The sequence below is a fragment of the Sarcophilus harrisii genome, chromosome 4, assembly GCF_902635505.1.
Source record: "Sarcophilus harrisii chromosome 4, mSarHar1.11, whole genome shotgun sequence".
Taxonomy (NCBI): Eukaryota; Metazoa; Chordata; class Mammalia; order Dasyuromorphia; family Dasyuridae; genus Sarcophilus; species Sarcophilus harrisii.
This window is the reverse complement of record NC_045429.1, coordinates 93,768,543-93,789,307: the sequence shown is the minus strand read 5'-3', so window position 1 is coordinate 93,789,307 and position 20,765 is coordinate 93,768,543. Positions and strand designations below refer to the sequence as shown.

The 20,765-nt window shown below is 39.4% G+C and overlaps 1 protein-coding gene across 3 annotated transcripts in view; it reads right to left on the bottom strand.

The window, feature by feature from the left end:
- LOC100923971 (maestro heat-like repeat-containing protein family member 7) overlaps window positions 1-19,194 on the bottom strand; it is a 37,372-nt gene extending 18,178 nt beyond the window's left edge. For 2 of the 3 annotated variants that reach the window (XM_031937112.1, XM_031937113.1), the window contains exons 1-11: window positions 19,028-19,194; window positions 16,343-16,407; window positions 15,462-15,584; window positions 15,186-15,265; window positions 14,427-14,556; window positions 14,210-14,296; window positions 11,634-11,738; window positions 11,024-11,159; window positions 6,376-6,476; window positions 5,146-5,295; window positions 914-1,065 (exon numbers count right to left, since the gene is read on the bottom strand). In XM_031937112.1, the coding sequence (XP_031792972.1) occupies window positions 914-1,065; window positions 5,146-5,295; window positions 6,376-6,476; window positions 11,024-11,159; window positions 11,634-11,738; window positions 14,210-14,296; window positions 14,427-14,556; window positions 15,186-15,265; window positions 15,462-15,569 (1,049 nt within the window). In that variant the 5' untranslated portion in view covers window positions 15,570-15,584; window positions 16,343-16,407; window positions 19,028-19,194. The remainder of the gene's footprint in view (window positions 1-913; window positions 1,066-5,145; window positions 5,296-6,375; window positions 6,477-11,023; window positions 11,160-11,633; window positions 11,739-14,209; window positions 14,297-14,426; window positions 14,557-15,185; window positions 15,266-15,461; window positions 15,585-16,342; window positions 16,408-19,027) is intronic. The other variant, XM_023504066.2, reaches the window with a different exon arrangement.
- Window positions 19,195-20,765: the final 1,571 nt, after the last annotated feature.

The window sequence follows — 20,765 nt, the reverse complement described above, 5'->3', positions numbered from 1 at the left end:
AAATGGAAATGATAGATGTTAAAATGTTCTGAAAGCCAAATAAAAAGAAAAAGGCATTCCATCAATCAGTTAGAAAAAATCAAAGTGGGTAGAGTGGCAGGAGGAGAAAATAAATACTCATTAACTGAAAACTAATTACTGTATGTTCTTAAGGACAAATTAAGTAAAATCTGCCTTTGACCACACATTCACAGGGAACAGAAAAATTCGGGGAATGATCTATTCAGATTCCCAAGCTTTAGAGTCTAACATAAATTTTGATGCTTGGAAAAGAGAAGCAGTGTGAGTGGGGAAAAGATGCAACAGAGAGAATCCGTCTTACTGACTGATCCATACTAAAGCATGGAGCAGGACTGAGGTGTCCCTGTAATTACCTATTATCTCTAACCTAAGCAGTTGTCCCAGACACCTTCAGAAAAGATAAATGGGCTATGAGAGTAGCATTCTCAAGGAACTATCCCTCAAGAGACCCTGCATCCCAAAGGTAACCAGGCCCTCCCTTGTTTCCTGCTCCTAAAATCTTGGGAGTTGACAGAGAAAGCAAACAGAGTGAGATCCAGATGTATTGACAATGTCAGAGGAGAGAAGAGGGTATGTTGGAGACCAATTGAATGTGAAGAGTAAGAAAAATTGGATTGAAGATGACCCGCCGGTTAAGAACCTAGGAGACTAGGAGGAATAGCGTTTGAGAGGAAAGAGAACAAATTTGGCTTGGGACCTGTTGAGTTTAAAATGTCTACAATACATTCAGTTTTAGATGTCTCATGGACAATTGGAGATGGGATCTGGAAGTGGCTGAGAGTTTAAGGCTCTAGGAGAGAGAGAAGAGGTAATAAGAGGTTGGGGGAGGGAAGATCCTAAGGCTGGGGATGGAGAGACCCTAGATAGATTTGGGGCTGTGGCACTGACTTACTGAGCATTATCCTGGATGGAGAGAAACATCAGCATGACCTCATCAGGATACTTCTGGGCCAGTTCTTGAATAGACTTCTCAATGATTTTGATGGCACTGGAATCTTTTATGTTGTTCAGATTGTTGTAAATCATCTCGATCAATTCTGGCACCTGAGTGGAGGTGGGGACGTGTTCCTCTTGGGAGCCTCCGGCTCCACACACGGAGGAAACAGAATTGGATAGTAGTAAGCCTCAGAGACATAGAGTTTTTGCATCGGAAATTAGCATCATAAATAGAGCTTGGAACCCAGAGCATGAAAAGGACCCTCAGTGAGCAAGAGCAAGAGTTCATAACCTTTCTGTGTGTTTTCGATCCCTCTGACAGGGTAGTGAAGCCTGTGAACCCCTTCTCAGAATAATACTAATAAGTGCACAAAATAAACTACATAGGACTACAAAGGAAATCCATAATTATATTGAAATATAGATATCCATTGGGGCAGCTAGGTGGTACAGTGGATAGAGTACCAGGGGTGGAGTCAGGAAGACTCATCTTCCCTAGTTCAAGTCTAGTCTCAAGCACTTCTTAGCTGTGTGATCCTGGGCAGGTCCCTTAACCTTATTTTCCTTAGTTTCCTCATCTGTAAAAATGAGCTGGCAAAGGAAATAAATGCCAAAGAACCATAGGGTATTCAAGTAGGGGAAGAGAGAGACCTCAGGATACTCCAAGGCTGTAGGACTCTCCTATTTTGTGCTGTACACTAAGGATACAAAGAATAAAACAATTCCTACTAGAAAAGAGTTTACATTCTAATGGGGAAGACAACAAGTATATATATATATATATATATATATATATATATATATACTATATATATACTAGTATAGTAGATATATATATATATATACTACATATACTACTATATATACACTACTATATATACAGTATATATATACTAGTATAGTATATATATATATATATATATATATATATATATATATATATATATATATATATATATATCAGCTAAGGCAAGGTTGTAAAGGAAGCCATGGGAGGAGGCAAATCACAAGAGCAGCAAAGTGTTGGACAGATGGGAGTGGGCAGATGCTTGAGCAAGTGGGAGGCTGATGCCATTTTCTGGGCCAGCAATGTCAAACATGCAGCCCATCAACAATACTTCCTAGTAAACCCAAACCAGATTAAAGTGTGATGGAGAAGTATTTGAATGAATGAATGAACGAACAAATAAATAAATACAACAAAACATGAATAACTTTACATTTTTAAAATTAAGTTAATGTGTGACTGGTGGGAATTCCTTATGTAGAAATTGTTTTGTGTCTCACACACTCTTCCCCCTTTCCAGTTGAGTTTGAAGTGGCCATGTGAGTAGACAGAAGGGTCACTTTATATTATGCTGTAGGTATTTATGTACTTGTTATCTCTTCTCCAGCTAGCCATCACTTCAAGAGTACTTTCTCATCCAGCCTTTTTCTTATCCTGATTTTTTAGCTCCCTTTACTATGGTGAGGGCAGGAATATAAATAGTATATATATATATATATATATATATATATATATATATATATATATATATAGTATATGCTGGCATATAGTAAATGCTTAATAAAAGCTTTTTTGAATACTTGCCAGGCATTAGAAGCTAAACTCCTTGCAAACAGGAATTGTTTCACCATTGTATTTGTATTCCCAGTGCCCAGCTCAGTAGCCCATATAAAATAGGGTCTTTTTTTCTGATTAAAGCCTCATTTACTGACCCTATAAGAAAAATTTTTTTATTATTTTATTATTATAGCTTTTTATTTACAAGGTATATGCATGGTAATTTTCCAGCATTGACAATTGCAAAACCTTTTGTTCCAACTTTTCCCCTCCTTCCCCCCACCCCTTCCCTTAGATGCCAGGCAGAATACATGTTAAATATGTTAAAGTATAAATTAAATACAATATATGTATACATGTCCAAACAGTTATAAAATAGGGTCTTAATAAGTTCTTGTTGATTGAGGGTTATTTGGGAACATCCTAAGTGACCTTCATTATCAAGAATAATTAGTTTTTTTTTTTCATATTTGGCACCCCAGAAGTCTAATTAATGGGGAGTACACACACACACACACACACACACACACAGAGGAATCCTCAAAGAATCGCATTGGAGCTGGAAGGCAACACAAGGACCAACTAATCTAACTCCTTGGTTTTATGATGAAGAAACAAGACCTTCCCCTTCCTCCCAGAGAAAGGGCTTGTTCACAATCCCAGAGACCAGCTCCTTTACCTTTTAAGTGAAGCTGGGCTGAGGTACCTTAAATGGAGTCCAACAGACTCTCAGGGCTGAAAGAAACCTAAGGAACTACATGGTACAACTCCATTTTTTGTTGTTGTTTGTCCTTTGTTCTCAAAGAGGACCATGAAATCAGGGAGGAGATGCCAGGACATGCAAGTGACCTGGATTTCAGTGAGGGATGGTTGTGCAAAGTCACCAGTCTCAACTTTCCCCTCTAGAACCATCTGGGTCCAGTGGCAAAATATAGATCAAAACAACTAGAGATGGGAAACAGAATCCCAGAGTTATTGTCAGAGCATGAAGTGGAACCTAATTCTCTGTTGAAATTTGCCTTCTCTAATTGAAATTATTTCTAGTCATATGAAAAGGTACTCCAAATCACTATTGATCAGAGAAATGCAAATTAATACAACTTTGAGATACCACTATACACCTGTCAGATTGGCTAGAATGACAGGGAAAGATAATGCAGAATGTTAGAGGGGATGTGGGAAAACTGGGACACTGATACATTGTTGGTGGAATTGTGAATGGATCCAGCCATTCTGGAGAGCGATTTGGAATTATGCTCAAAAAGTTATCAAACTGTGCATACCCTTTGATCTATCAGTGTTACTACTGGGCTTATATCTCAAAGAGATCATAAAGAAGGGAAAGGGATCTGTATGTGCCAAAATGTTTGTGGCAGCCCTGTTTGTAGTGGCTAGAAACTGGAAACTGAGTGGATGCCCATCAATTGGAGAATGGCTGGATAAATTGTGGTATATGAATGTTATAGAGTATTATTGTTCTGTAAGAAACAATCAGCAGGATGATTTCAGAAAGGCCTGGAGAGACTTATATGAACTGATGCTGAGTGAAATGAGCAGAATCAGGAGATCATCATACACTGCAACAAGAAGAGTACATGAAAATCAATTCTGCCGGACATGGCTCTCTTTCTTCAACATTGAGATGATTCAAATCAATTCCAATTGTTCAGTGATAAAGAGAGCCATCTACATCCAGAGAGAGAACCATGGGAACTCAGTGTGGAGCACAGCATAGCATTCTCACTCTTTCTGTTGATGTTTTCTTGCATTGTGTTTTCTTTCTCGGGTATTTTTTCCTTCTTAACCCGATTTTTGTTGGGCAGCGAGATAACTATAAATATATATACATATATTGGATTTAACATGTATTGAACTACCTGCTATCTAGGGGAGGGGGTGAGGGAAAGGAGGGAAAAATTTGGAACAGAAAGTTTTGCAAGGGACAATGTTGAAAAATTACCCATGCATATGTTTTGTAAATAAAAAGCTTTAATAAAATAAAATAAAAAAGAGATTTGCCTTCTCTCTGAAAGAATTGGCCCTACTCCTTCCCGGAGAACCAATCTCCACTAGACTCCAAACTCACCAACCTATCACTTGCTTGACCTCAACTCAGGTCCACCTCATTCTCTTACCCCCCAGGTTTTACATCATGTGAGGGAACCTGCATCTTTCCTCAGAAGAATATAATCCTCAGTCAGTGGGCCATTTAAATTTTTAACTCTGGAGCAATTTTCCACCTTGGAGCAAAGCCTTCCCCACCCCACCTTAGTTAAAATAATTTCCATTATATCACAGTCCACTGTGACCACTCTTATTTCCACACTAGCCTAGTTTATCCTTCATTAGAAAGCCCAATGATTTCTTCCTTGGGAAGGGGGGGGGGGGGGGGAAGGGGCAGACTCACCATAGTACTTCCAGACTTTGCAGGGACACCTGATTAACATTAACTCTACTGCAGCTTAGAACTCTTTAAGCCTCTGCCTTTCCTATTAGCAGGGATCACAGGTATATGCTACAATAATGGCATCAAAAAAATTATTTGTAAACCTAGCTAATTGATCCTAAGTTAAGAAACTACCTTAGGGAGGCCCTAAGCCCAAAAGTCTCTTAAATTTCCCTACCTTGCTGAGATCAGGAAGAGGCTCATTTATTAACTGCTCCAACATCTGAACAGGTGCCCAAGTGTTATACCTGCTACCAACGGTCATGGCCTTCACACACAATGTTATAATGGTTGTCCTCTCATTGGGGTTTAGAAATTTCTTGAAAAACTAAAGGAAGAATAGTGTCAGGTGTTCCCTCTGATAAAGTCCCTTCCTCTACCTCCAACCCCCCAAAATGAGAGCAAAGACCCAGATGAAATCAGCAACAGCCTTATGTGGCTAGTTTTACAGAAGAGAAAGATTCAGCTATCAACAAATGCAAAGTTCAAATTCAAAGTACAACAGACTCTATTCTCTAGGATAAAGAGACAGATTTTTCAAAATAAAAAATGATCCAAAAGGGATTTCCATTTCAGCTTTAGTATGCTTTTTTTTTTTTTTTTTTTTTAGATTTGAGTACAAGTACCAGATGTTTGGGAAAATGATTACTATTTCAATCCAAATTAAGGAGCCATAAAAGGAGGGGGAAAGTTTCTTGGGTTCCTCATTTGTGTCTCGATTCTCCATCTCTGACCATCACCTTTTACAAATGACAGATAGCATGCTTCCATTTAGACTCAATTGGGCACCAGTCTGAGAAAAATACTAATCTCTAAAGGACTGGGGGACACCTTCTCTTGAAGGAGAACCAATTCAATGTTTTAGCTAAAAAAGAACAAAAATGTCCAACATCTCTTATTTCCTGCAGTTCTTCAGGCCATGATGCAAGCAGTGAATCAGAAGAGGTGATAAGGAGGCAAATCAAAGTTATCAAACATAACTCTCTGGTTTCTTATCCCAAAACTGCTGCCAAGATATTAGATGGTCCTTAAAGAGAGAACTCCAATCCTGTTTTATCTCTGTAACCCTGACAGAATCAAGCAGAGTGCTTTGAATATGCAAAATAGGAGGAGACATACTATGGCTGAAATAAAATAGAATGATATCTATGCATAGAGATGAAAGAATTAATTATATTTTTAAGTATTAATTAAAGAATGAAAGAATTCCTTGCATGGCTAAAATGCCAAGCCAAGAACAACTTCAGGAATGAGCCTCCCAACTAATCATGCAGTTTTAGGCTTTATGGATGGATCTCTAGATCAACATGGGCCCCATAATCCATTCTAACCTCTCCTCCTACCCCCACCTCCAACTCCCACCAAATAACATCCCAAGTGCAGGCTGTGTGGGGAGAGCCAGGGTTACCATAAGGATATACTGCAGGCTGGTGGCCCAATTTGCTTGGAAATCCTTCTGCAAGTTTTTTAGAAGCCTTTGCCGTTCTTCCTCAGTCTTCAGAACCGATTCTAGGATCCACAAAGCCACCATTAGGAAACACAACCTTCCTCCATTGGAAGGAAAGAGAAAAGCAAGCCTCCTTTCCCATCTCCTTCCCTACTCCCACTTCTTCCCAAATCTCAGAGACAGACAAACATCAAGGTTGAACAACTTCTGCCCAACAGGACGGGTAAATTCCCATGAAACCAGATCACTAGGAAAAGCCTATAAGAAAGAATATGGAACATCTCTGTCTTCTTACCTCTTTAGACCTTAATTTCTTCAGCTGTAAAATGATGGAGAAGCAGGGAAGACAATATATATAATGTATTTACTTTCAAGTTTAATCTGAATTGTTTAATTTTCTCCATTACTTTCTTCAGTCTAGATAATCAATCAACAAGTAAATCAAGTCCTGCTTCGTAACTCGCTATCCAAGGTATAAAATGGTCACACTGAAAATTTAACAATTGTTTTGTGAGCTGATATGAGCCAGTTCTAGCACACCATAGCTTCCATCTTATGGTTATAAACTGATCAGTGTTGACAGGAGTCAGTTTACCTGCTACAGTGCTCCCACACTGAGGAAGTATGGACCATGAATAAATGAATGTGACTTTTAGGAGTGGGAGAAATAGGGGTCAGATTTCCATAGGTTCCTTAGGAATGGAACTTCTGGGACTGTAATTGCAGGAATTAAACAATTTAGACTCCTGTGGGAGACTATAGAAGTAAGATGTTGGTGTGGCAATTTTGAAGACTAAGCTATAGAGAATAGCATGCTGGTGCACTTCCCCCAAAACATAATTTAAACTGGATCCAGGACATGTCTTTTGCCTCAGGCAATAATGTGGTGCCTGAGGTTTGGTGGGCAGGGGTAAAAAGAATGGGTGTATGTGAGATATATTGTCCTCCCCCTTGTTCTCTCCTCCAGCATGCTCGGTGGATCAAGGATGCTGATTTTTGCACAGTGGGAAGAGAAAGATATGGTCCAGAAAGAGTTTCCCCAAATGAAGTATTTGCCAAATAGGCTGATTGTCAGTGCCTACTATGTGCCAAGCACTATGGTAAGTGCCAAGAATACAAATACAAAAGCGATATAGGCTCCAACCTCAAGAAGCTTACATTCAAATAGGGCAGACCATATGAGAGCCAATGCCAGGAAATGATGTTTTGAATCTGGGAAGTTACAGAGATGGTGACTGGAACAAGAGGAAAATGTTGTATTTATTTTGGGGAGGGGGTTAATAGGAAAAATTATTGGCACACCCTTTCCAGAGGCTGGTTTGATTACAGTTCTCAAAGAAAAAGGTAGAAAGCAAGTGGGAAATAGAAGTGGGAAGAGAAGAGAAGGTAAGGGATGTTGTAAATAAGGATGGGAAGGGAGTTGGGAGCCAGGGTGTGAAGTAACAGGCTCATCATCTGCCAGTCAATCCTGAAACTGAAAATTTCCACGAAATCTCTACTTCTGCAATCTCAACTTCTGCATTTATAAAAACGATTCCCCCAAGCGAGGGAGTGAGGTCACACTCTGTCCCACCCTCCACCCTGCCTCTGGCAGTGGTGGGCTGATTAATGTTTAACAACTTGCTCTCCAAAAATGAAATGTGCACTTGACACACATTTAAATTTTACCTACATTACTATCACTTAAAATCTCTACAGTCAACAAAAATAAATAAATATAGCCCTACTTTGTAGCATGTCCTGATTTCTGAGGTTTAAATGTTCACATTAAAAAATGTAAACCAGTTTAGTTGGCTCCAGCACACCTGAGTGTCCTGGGCAAGTCACTTAATTTGCCCTCCTCAGTTTCCTCATCTGTAAGACCGGCACTACCTAGCTTCCTCACCTATGTTCTGACTTTCAGAACTATATCTCTAGCTGCTTATAAAACATCTCTACCCAGGTATTCCCACTAATCCCTCCAAACTGTGTATGTTTAATACTGACCTGAATTTTTCCCTTCAGCTTTCTCTTTCAGGATTACCTGTTTCTATCTGCAGCATCTTTATTCATCCAGATGAAACAATAGAGGGAGAAAACAAAGTCAAAAGGGAGGCAGGAAATAGAGACAGACATTCAGAGAGAGAGAGAAAAACACTAAGAGAAGGGGAGGAGAGGGAGAAGGAAAAGGAGAGAGAGGAGAGGAAGAAGGAGAGAAAAGAGAGGAGTGGAAAGGAGCATAGGAAAGGGGAAGGAGTAGAGAAAGGAGAGAGGAGAGGAGAGGAGAGGGAGGGAGGGAGGCTCTGGTGTGAAACTGGAGGAAGTGACATGAAGGTTCTAAAAAGAACCTAAAAGGTCCCTGGAATTTTTAATTTTTTTTTTAACAAGTACAGTAATGACTACTTTCATAAAACAGAGGGGTTGTAAGAATAAGTGTAAAACAATTTACCCAGTGCCTCTCAATCACTTTTCTATTTAAGGAAGTAAAGCTCTGAGTAGATTAACCTTCAACCAAGAGGTATGACAAGAATTATGAATTGGTGTCTTATTGTAAGTTAAGTGAGAGTTAAATTGAGAGATTCAAGGAAGATGGTAGAAGACCAGGTAGCTAAAAAGTTTAGAAGAAGACAACCATTTAAAAGAATAAATTCTCTAAGAACTAATAAAAAGTCAGACCTGATGTCAGCTGAGGATTCTGTATCTTTTGGTCCAGCATGTCTAAAAATGAATGTGTTTCATAATCATTGACTGAAAAACTTTGCTGAGAAGGTTGAATAAAAAGAAACTGCAGAAAACTTTATAATTATTGGACAAGAAGCCTGACAGAGCTGAAGAAAACATCATAGCAATAAACTTTCTGAAGGCAAAAGGATTTCCAATATAGTACCTCTAGACTCGAACTCACGAAGATTAGTCTTCCTGACTTCAGGTCTGGTACTCTATTCATTTTGCCACCTAGCTGCTCTATAGTAAAAATAAAGATGTCTTTTTTTCATTCAAGCTTGAAGACATCCTAAATTTGATCCTATGTTAAGATTTCTCAGCTCTAGATGAAACCCAGTATTTCAGTTAACTCTGATGATAGCACTCAAGCTAAGGACTATATCTGAGGTTCAGAAAGAGACAGTTAATGGGAATATCTGAAAGAGCTATATTGCCTCTCAACCAAAAGGAGAGGAACTTCCTTAACTGCACCATCTCTGGTTGGTAGAGTTGGCTAAAAGAGGTATAACTACAGCAGCTACTATAGATGGTATCAGTCTATAGACGACCTTTAAAAACCAGCCCAGATTGACTACCAATTAGAATAAGGAGCAATGCCTCATAAGGACTAGGTTCAACAAAAAAGAGATGGAGCATCAGTGGAAGACCCTGGCAGTTAGGCAGTATAAGAGTCATGGTTTGGCTCTCTTAGAATTTTTTGGTAATCTATGTTTTCTATATGTATATTTTCTCATATGTAGATGCCCATATGTTTCCCATCTGTGGTTAATAAGGCTCCTCTCTTCTCATCAATTGTCTCCATATATGATGGAGAGTGAGTTTAAGGTTTACAGAAAGATGAAAATGTGCTGTGATTATGTAATTTCCATTTCTATTTAGTTAAAAATAACTGTTGTGAACTAAATGTGTCATTAGTGGGGATTTGGAAAAGTGAGTTTGGAGAAGATAGATCCTAACTCAATGCAGCTAAATGAGGATCCCAAATTGAAGAAGGCCACAAGATATATAATATTAATAGAATAATATCAAAATGTTTAGCCTATCAGTTAAAGAATTTGAGTTCTAGTCATGGCTCTGCCCCTAATGAGCTGGCCACTTGATTTTGGACAAGCCTTTTAAACTGATCTCTAAAATGTGGGGGATGAGTTCAGTGCCGTCTAAAATATCTGTCAGTTTACTGTTTATTTAATCTATGAGGTGCTCTTTGGGAAATATGACTTGGAAATATTGGTTTGTATGATGAGATCTGAAAATATTTTTTTAAAAAAACTAATGTTTTATCCAGTCTAAAGTCCTTTCCAGATTTTTTCCCTTTAGGAAATGTATACAGGTTTAAGAATAAAAGACCTCAGAAAATGGATGATGGGTAATAATTAAACTTAGAAGAAGAAATACCACAGGTCCAACCTTTGCTTTTTCTCTTCCAATGAAAGGATGAGGATATTGATCCACTGACCCACCTAAGGACAGTTCCTCCTTTTCCATTTCCTGAAGGGATTAAGGTATTGATCAGAGGTTGTCCTTTTGTTAAGTTACCTATGACCAGTGGAGGAAGAACTTTTGAGAGCAATCAAAGAAGACTGTATGTTTTTTCAGGAGTGCTCCCAAAAGATTAAATGATGATTATTCCATTGGATGAAGTAGAATGTTAACCCAAAACTGTATTTTATGACTTTATGATATTTTCCTAGTTCAAGATTCCTATAAATGTTAGCTTAAATTATTTTAGGGAAAGAAACATCTGAGGGCATAGGACAGCGGTAAGACTATATCACATAAAACATTTTTCTCTCTCAAATAGAAGTCCTTGGATTTTGAATAATATTAAATCAATAAAAATTACTTCTAGCAGAATTGTCCCTAAAACACAGAATATAATATCAACATTTTTTTCTTCAACACTTACGCCTCTGGTTCACAAAGAATTTGAAGCAGTAATGGAGTGCCGCTGAGGCCCATGAGCTGACTTCATAGTTATAGTCCATACAGAAGAGGCCCAAGATGCCCATCAAGTTCCCACCAATCTTGAAATCTTCTAAGTGCTTTGTAAAAGATTGGGAACCATTTACCTCTCCAAACCCTGGAGTTAACTACTCTCCACCCATGATAATTTTACTTCTTTCATCTTCATCTCAGGAGTTGAAACTCCAAGTCTTTGGTCACCATAGACCAAGTTTTTCTCAACAACCCTACGTTCATCCCACCTTTATAGAAGCAAGGGAATTCTCTCCAACTTCTCAACAGGGAGATTAGGACACAGAAAAGGCTGAAGTGGAGGTTCTTTGGGATAATCCTCCCCCATCCCAATCATAAATATGTCCAGAAAAATCAGATCCCACCACATAGGAGAGCAACAGAAGGAGCTGTGCAAGGAATTTATAAGCTTTATGAACATCTATCCTCTTACTCCTCTATCTATTCCCTAGGAAGCCCAAGTCGAGCATATACTAAGGGTCCATCCCAGTGCCATGGGCATAGCTTGGAAGAGGACAATGTCACAAACCTGGGACACTCACTCTTAGTGTAGGAAAGTTGCAAATGAATCTCAGTTGTCGGGAAAGAGTACTCAAAGCTCGGACTTTCTCAAAGATCTTATCTGACAAGATCCAGGGCATGATGATCTAGGAAGAAAATTGAGAATATATAGAAATCATCACCTTCTTGAAGACACAACAGCCCTTCCCTGGAGGCCAAGCTAGGGATGAGGATTGCCTCTAATTTACTAGGCATGAGGTTCAAAGGAAGGTGTTTTTTTTTTTAATTTTTCATCTATTACTTTCTAAATTGTCCACTACCACTTAACTCTCTAAGAAAGAATTACCCCCAGAATATGTAAGAATTTCTCCAACAGCCTGGAGAATAGCCTAATTTTTTTTTTTTAAGATCATGGTATCTTCCAAAGATAGAACTGAGCAGAGTAGAAGGCATGAACCAGGAGCAGACTTAACCTACCAGTATTCATTGTATTATATGTATTATAAGTACTCTACAAGAAGAATGTCTCTTTATATTTTAGTTATTTTTTAAAGAGTTCAAAATGATCTGTAAGTATATAATATTATTATTACTTCAGTACTTCAGGAAACACTACCACACACATGTGATTACTCTTTTCAGTGGTGTACATCATAGCTCATCCACACTTTATACTGTTCTTGTCCCTGTCCTCCTATCAGTGTTCTCTATGGGTGATTGGTTGATTGGTTGTTGTCCTTCATTCTTTTTTTTCCTTCTTTTTTTTATTATTATAGTTTTTTATTTGCAAGTTATATGCATGGGTAATTTTTCAGCATTGACAATTGCAAATCCTTTTGTTCCAACTTTTCCCCTCCTTCCCCCCATCTCCTCCCCCAAATGGCAGGTTGACCAATACATGTTAAATATGTTAAAGTATAAATTAAATACAATATATGTATACATGTCCAAACAGTTATTTTGCTGCACAAAAAGAGTCAGATTTTGCAGTTGTCCTACATTCTTGAAGAGGACCAAAATGACATCAGTATGTTAGAATTAAGTTACATACAACTGTGGCTGATCAGACAATACGAGCTTGGAATGCTCTGCCATAAGTCGGACAAAAATAGTCCCTGTGAACATTTGGGGCAGCTTCTCTGACTTTGAGCATCTCAAGTTTCTTTTGAACTAATTCAATTCTGCTTTGCTCATAGAGCCCAAAAACTTCTCTGATAAGGGCACGCCATGACCAGTGTCTCCCACATCATACAATCAATTCTAAAGTTCTTAAGAGAGACCTTGAGAGTGTCCTTGGTGAATATTTAACTCGGCTTTTATGTTTCTTTATAAGAAGATAAACTGTTAGCTAACTAAGGCCATTTTGGTGGCCCTTTTGACCTCTTAGTTGTGATGAAAGCTTCATATCTACTAACTTCAACCCCAAACAGTAGAAACCAAAGCCAGTATCTTTATCTTTATCCATTTTTCAGCACTAAAAGCTTTTTTTTTAAATTAGGTTAGAACTATTTTAAGTGGTATTGATTTTGATTTTTACTCTAACTAATCGATAGCTAAACTGCAACACACACATGCTTTTTGACTGATTCAGAAATTATTCCCTTGTCTGAAATCAGTTTTCCTGTCTGAGATACTATCAACTTATGTTTGTTGTTATTCAGTGTTTATCATGTCTAGAGCCTGTGAAGATTCCTCATAGTGGACTGAGGACCATTTGTACCTTTCCTTGTTTAACAGGTTGCCATGGTCAAAGAATTCCTCATTTAGTTTTCAGACTACCTGAGACAAATCTCTCCCAGCTTTGTTAGGCTGATTCTCAGATAGTAAACAGAGTCTGTCACCAGGGCATTATGAACCATTTTCAATTTGGAAGAAATCAATAAAGGTTGTACTCTCTTAGAATAACCTTCAAAAACTGAGGACCACACAGGGACTACATGAACACAATTACAAAACACTTTTCACACAAATAAAAACAGATCTAAACAACTGGAGAAATATTGATTGCTCATGGGTAGACAGAGACAATAAAATAAAAATGATAATTCTACCTAAGTTAATTTACTTATTCAGTTCCATGCCAATAAAACTACTAAAGAATTATTTTAAAGAGCTAGAAAAAAATAGTAGTAAAATTCATCTGGAAGAACAAAAGTTCAAGAATATTAAAGGTATCTTTTTTTTAATATGAAAGAAGGAAGTCTAGCAGATTTTCAATTATATTACAAAGTAGTAATCATCAAAACAATCTGATACTGGATAAAAACAGAGCAGTGGATCAATGGGATAGATTAGGTACATAATACATAGTAGTAAATGACCCTCAACACTGCCAGGTAGCATCAGAATAAGACTTTGTTGGTGGATGTAATGATACCATGATATTCAAAACTTTTTCAGTCTTACCTGACAAGCTAATCATCCAGCTTCATACCATTTACTGATGGGAGTTTGAGTATCATAATCTAATTACCTTATTTTATGCATGAGAGAGGTGAAATGCTCAAGGGCACAGAGGGAGTAAATCATGGAGGTAAGATGTAATCCCAGAGTCCTCATCACCTATCTGCCATTTTTATTTCTTCCACAAATTACCTCCTTGGGAAGCATTACCCACCTCCACAATTTCAATAAACACCAGCATGCTGGGGTCCTCATTTTCAGTCATTAGTCCTTGTAACATTTCATCCAAGGCTCGAACAGTCTAATTGCAGAGTGAACAATAAAGGTTGAGAGATGGCCAGAAGGAAGCCCTACCCTCCCCTTTATTTTGGGCATTGAAGTCCAAGAGGAAACCAGGTGGCAGGGGAAGCAGGGGCAGCTGTAGAAATTACCTGGCTGTATAGACTAACGATCTCCCTGTTGGTGTCAGTCTCCATGTTGGGAGGCAAGGAAAACAGGCTGAAGATACCTGACTGTATCAACTCCATCCTTTGTAAGGGCTGGAACTTTGGGTTCACATGGCTGGGGTTGGAGGAGGCAATGGGATAACAAGGAGACTCTTAACTGAAGTAGGACCAGAGTGGGTGTTTTCATTTGATTATTTGTTTAGTGACCTGTGGAAGAAACCTGTTCCATTTATCCTTCAGAGAAGAATGAATGGTTCTGGGTGTCCTGGTCAAGGTCCAGAGGCCTGGACTTCCCAGGATATTCCCAGACTGTTTTGAGTTCATACTGACTCTCAAACAGGTGTGTGCTGGAGAAATTGACTCTAAAGAGCAGACTGTTAAATTTTCATTGTGAGTACCTACATCTCAGAAATCAACAAATGCTACAAATTAGGATTCGATTTATTGTTTTGTTGATTATCTCAATTTGAGAAATCGATGGAGAAATGTTAATAATTAATATTAAACTTAAAAGTATGTCATGCATATTATGTTTTATCAGAAAGCCAGCTGTTAATCATCTATCACCCATCCCTGCCCAAGTGAGGGTCCCTCTCCCCACTCCTGCCCCCATGCTAAGAGAGTGACATTAGTAGCCAGATATCCATGGAAAAAAGAGAAGTTGCAAGAACATCCACCCTCCATCCCAAATTTCTAAGAGGGTCCCCTTTTGACCAATGGAACAAGCCAGGGGAGGGCAGGTACCTCATTTCCATGATGCAGAACATGGCTTGTTGTCTCAAAGAACTGATCAGCATATCAACAGGCTCCTCAATGATCAACATCTGAAAGATCCAGGAAGAATAGATGGCCAAAAACTCCCCTCCAAGAGACCCGGCTGCCCAGCCCAAGACCTGTCCCCCCTCCCCTTCCCATGCTCCCCGGGTTCCCAAATCTTCCATGATTGGCTTTCAAAAGACTCACATCCGGACTAGGAGGAATCCACTCCTCCTCCCCTGCTCCCCCCAAAGATGTCCTCACCTCCACTCTCTCGGCCAACATGGATTTATTGCAGTAGTAGTCCATATTGCGGTGTTCCTGACTTTTCACAGCACTGCACAGGATGTTCACAGAACTCAAGAATGTCATCTTCGTGGCTTCATCCTAGAACGATACACTCACCCAGCCTTCCTCCTGCCTTTTCCCTTGTTTCTCCCTCATTCAAACTATTTTGTAATGGATCCCAAAGGGGATGCGTGGAACCAAGTGGATCTAGTCCATGCTCTTCCTACTTTTCCCCAACACAGTGCTTACTTCTTCCCTCATCAAAGTCTGTCATAGAAGGGGCAGCTCTTCATCCTCAAGGAACACAAGGGAATCATTCTGTTTGGGAGGAGGTATGCACGACCCATGTCTAGGGAGGCTAGATAGAAGGGATCACAGCTAGAGAGCTGGAAGGGACCTTGAGCTGAAGTGGCTTGCCCAAATCAGTCAGTCAGTCTGCACTCAGCATTTATTAGGCGCCTATTGTGTGCCAAGCACAGTGCTAAATGCGGAATACAAAGAAAATAAAAAGGCGCTTCTTACCTCCTGGAAGCTCATAATCTAACGGGGGTCACACACAAAGGGGAAGATCTTGGGTTCAAGCCTGGGTCCTCTGATCCCAAACCCAACACACTTACTGTCCCCACTGCGGGACACTTTGGTGAAGTGAGGAGGGGAGAAGAGCACTGAACAATTGCCTAATCCTCAGGGATTCTCCCCAAGGAGAATAATGTTCACAGAACACAGAGTGGGTGGATAGAATACGTAGTCAGACAAAGTAAGCCATGGAGAAGGGAGGGGATGCGGACGAACTCCTTTCAACCGCCGCGCTCCCACCCACGCTCCAGTCCCAGGACGATCCAGAAAGATGTTCCTACCTGTTTGTTAGACTTTAGAAATCCTAAAATGAAGTTAAAGGCTTCATTTTCTGACGGGAGGAACCCTGGAAAAGGGGATCAGTGAGAAGACTCAGACAAGCTGGAAAAGTGGAACCACCATAATGCACAAACAGTGCAGGTCCCTCTCCCCAATCCTCGGTCCCCACAGAACATGCTTCTGGGGGATTGAACAACCAGATAGGGTCAAGGAGAGCTGAGTTCAAGACCCACCTCAGACTATTCTTCTGTGTGACCCAAGGCTAAGCATCTAACTGCTCTCAACTTCAATTTCCTTAGCAGTAAAATGGGACAATAATGGCGCCCACTCATGGGGTAGCGATGAAGATCAAATGAGATGGGTTACTTAAAATGCTTCACCAACTTTAAAGCACTAAGTAAATGTTAGCTATTTATTATCATTGCTGTTATCATTAGTACTACTAGTCTAGTCCAGTGGTACTCACGCTTAACACTCCTTGTTCTCTTAAAAATAATCAAGGACTCACCCAGCAACACAAACTCTTTGTTTGTGTGGGTTATATCCCAGCCAATCAATAAACATTTATTAAATGCCAGCCAAGTGACTCAGAGCACCAGGACAGAGCACCAGGTCTGGAGTCAGAAACACCCAAGTTCTAGTCCTACCTCAAAAAAAAAGGGACTTACAAGTTGCTTTAACCTCTTTGCCTCAGCTTCCTAATTTGTAAAATGAGAATAACAATACCTTCCTCCCTCTTTGAGTAGTTGTAAGAGTCAAGTCGGATTACATTGTAAAGCACTTAGCACAGTGCTGGGCACAAAGTAGACACAATTTAAATGATGGCTATCATTATTAGTTGTGGTATTAATATTACTACTATTACTTAGGAGTATCATTGTCATGAGGATCAAATGAGATAATTGTAAATCACTGAGCACATAATAAGTTTTATATAAATAAATGTTAGCTATTATTATTCATGGTAACTATCATAATTATAATTATTATTAAGGTAATATTATTATTACCTTCAAGATTGTTGTAAAGATCAAATGAAATTATATTTGTAAAATACTTATTACAGAACCTGGTACATAGTAAACACTATATAAAAGTTGGCTACCATTATTAGTAGTAGTAGTAGTGGTAGTTATATTATTATTATTACTCCACAGGGTCATTGTCAAAAGAATCAAATGAGATAATTGTAAAGCAATTGGCACAGTGCCTGGCATATAGTGGGTACTATATAAATAAATGTTGGTTAGTGTAGTAGTTGTCATAATATTATTATTGTTACCTTGCAAGGTGGTTGTAAAGAGCAAATGGGATATTTGTAAACCACTATAATGCCTGACACATAGGACGTGTTATATAAATGCTGATTATTATTATTATTATTATTATTATTATTATTATCATCTTTCAGGATTGTTGTGAAGATCAAAGGAGATAATATTTTTTAAATAATTATCATAATGCCTGACACATGGTAGGTGCTATATAAATAATAATAATAGTAGAAGTTATAGTAGGAGGCTAGTAGTGGTAGTGATGGTAGTAGTAATAAGAGCAGTAGTAGTGGTGGTAGTAGTAGCAATAATAGTAGTAGTAGTAGTGGAGGTAACAATAGTAATAATAATAATAGTAGTAGTGGTGGTAGTAGTAGTAGTAGTAGTGAAAGTGACAATAGTAGTAATAGTAATAATAATAGTAGTAGTGGTAGTACTAGTAGTGATAATACTAGTAGTAATGGTGGTAGTAGTAGTAGTAGTAGTGGAGGTGACAATAGTAGTAATAGTAATAATAATAGTAGTAGTAGTACTAGTAATGATAATATTAGTAGTGGTGATGGTAGTAGTAATAGTAGTGGAGGTGACAATAATAGTAATAATAATAATAGTAGTAGTAGTACTAGTAGTGATAATACTAGTAGTGGAGGTAGTAGTAATAATAGTAGTGGTTGTAGTCGTAGTAGTAGTAGTGGAGGTGACAATGTAGTAATAGTAAATAATAATGATAGTAGTGGTGGTAGTAGTAGTAGTAGTGGAGGTGACAGTAGTAATAGTAATAATAATAGTAGTAGTAGTAGTACTAGTAGTGATACTAGTAGTGATAATACTAGTAGTAGTAGTGGTAGTAGTAGTAGTACTAGTGGTAATAGCAGCACTAGCAGCAGCGAGGGGTGTAGGTAGCCATTGTGAGAAGCAGTTGAGCTAACGCTCAGAGGCTTGCCAGCACAGGGCCCATTGCTATACAAAGGTTCATCACCATCATCATCCCCTCCTGTGCCAGACCCTGTACTAAAGCGGCTGGAGATACAAAATGAGGCAAAGACCTTCCCTGCCCAAAAGGAGCTTACAGTTAAAGGAGGAGACAGTAGACAAAGAGCAGTGTCCAAACAAACTACAAACAGGATAAACAGCAAATAAAGGGGGAAAGGAGAGCTTCTGGGTCACATGACCAACAAGATGGCAGCCTGGATGTTTTTTTTACTGAGTCTCAGAAGGCTTCCAAACAGAAATTATGTGCCAAAGATAAGGAAACTTCTGCTGTGTTTCTGACTCAACACCCCCAGAATTCAAGAGGAAGGTTAACTCAAAGCCGATCCCTGCCCCACCCAGCCAGCTGTCCCCTCCCCCATGAACTGCCACCTGCAGCCCCCTCGGCCCTTCCCCCACCCCTCCAGTGAAGGCCCATCCCACCTTGGCGTTTCCTCCTTTTCTCTGGAGATCCCCAATCCAGGCTGCAGAAGTCTGCTGGGCCGGGACAGATGGACAACAGCCGGTGGCCTTGGGGCACTCCAGACTCCGGAAGCTTAAGGGGGCCAGTAAGGGGTCATGGGGCAGGCTGCATTCTGTGCTGCCAAGAGATCTGCTGCAGGGCCAGGGACTGAGGGCCAGTGTCAGCCCTTCCCCAGAGCCTCAGAGACCCCCACTACAAAAATCAAGCCTGAAGACCCAGCCTCTGGGGCAGAGAATTAAGGGACAGAGGAGGTGGGGCTAGACACAGGGGGGTGTGGCAGTGGAGATGTCCAGTGTCCTCAACCCCAGGATAGACCCGGTTCTACCCCCACCCAGAGTCACTTGGTGTCATGACCAAATTATCCCATGTTGGGAGAGGCTGAGACACTTTGTGATTCAGCCCCTGAAGAAACCCCCTTCTGGGGGGTGGGAGGGGTCAGTTCATAGAGAACAAAATTGTGCCTCAGGACAAACAGACCCCCGAAACAAATCAGACTAGGGCAGAACTCCCAAAAACACCAGTGGGGAGTGTCAGCCAGAAACCCAGGAACTTTCAACTGGGATGGTGAGGGGAGTCCAGTCAGAGCCAGAGCTGAAGGAACCTCAGCTGATTAGGAACCTCAGGCCCAGCAAAGCAAAATGCAGCCTTGGGCAGCAAGGAACCAGCCCACTCCATGGGTGTGGAAGCAGGGGGGCAGGGACTCTGCTGGAGCAGGGAAGTCTTAGTGTGGGGTTCCAGGTCAGAGGGGAGAGCTGAAGTGAAACTAGAGACACCATCCCCCATCCCACTATTAGAGATGCTTACACAAATACTTATTTTTAAAAAATGAACCAGCAAAAAAGAAGAAACTCAACCATAGAAACTTACTGTGGGAACAGGGAAGACAAGGGTTCATCTTTAGAGGAAGACACTGAAGTGAAAAAAAAATGAGAGAGTCAAAAAAGACTTTACAAATCAATTGAAAGAGATTGAGAAAAAACTAAAAAAAGAACAATCCAAGAAAAACAAGATTATGAAAAGAAAGTCGACCAATTAGAAAAAATGATCCAGAATCTTAAGGGGAAAAATGAAGTTTTGAAAATTAGAATTGGGCAAGGGGAAGTCAGTAAAATTTTTAAGAGACCAAGAAATAATAAAACAAAATATAAAGAATGAAAAAATAGAAAAGAATGAAAACATCTCATAAGAAAATCAACAGATCTGGAGAACAAATCAAGAAAAGAAAACATAATAATTGGATTACCTGAAAGCTATGACCAAAAAAAACCAAAATAAAACAAACAAACAAACAAAAAACACCTTGATACAATAATACAAGAAGTATTCAAAGAATATTGTCCTGAAGTGATAGACCAGAGGAGAAAGTTGAAATTTTTAAAAATCCACCAATCACCACTGAAAATGCTGCTAATGTTTCTACTGGGCTAATATCCCAAAGAGATCTTAAAGGAGGGAAAGGGACCCACATGTGCAGGAATGTTTGTGGCAGATCTTTTGTAGTGGCAAGAAACTGGAAACTGAACGGATGCTCATCATTGGGAAATGGTTGAATAAGTTATGAATGTTATGGAATATTATTATTCTATAAGAAATGATCAGCAGGATGATTTTAGAGAGGTCTAGAGATACTTACATGAACTGATAGCGAATGAAATGAGCAGGACCAGGAGATCATTGTACACAGCAACAACAAGACTG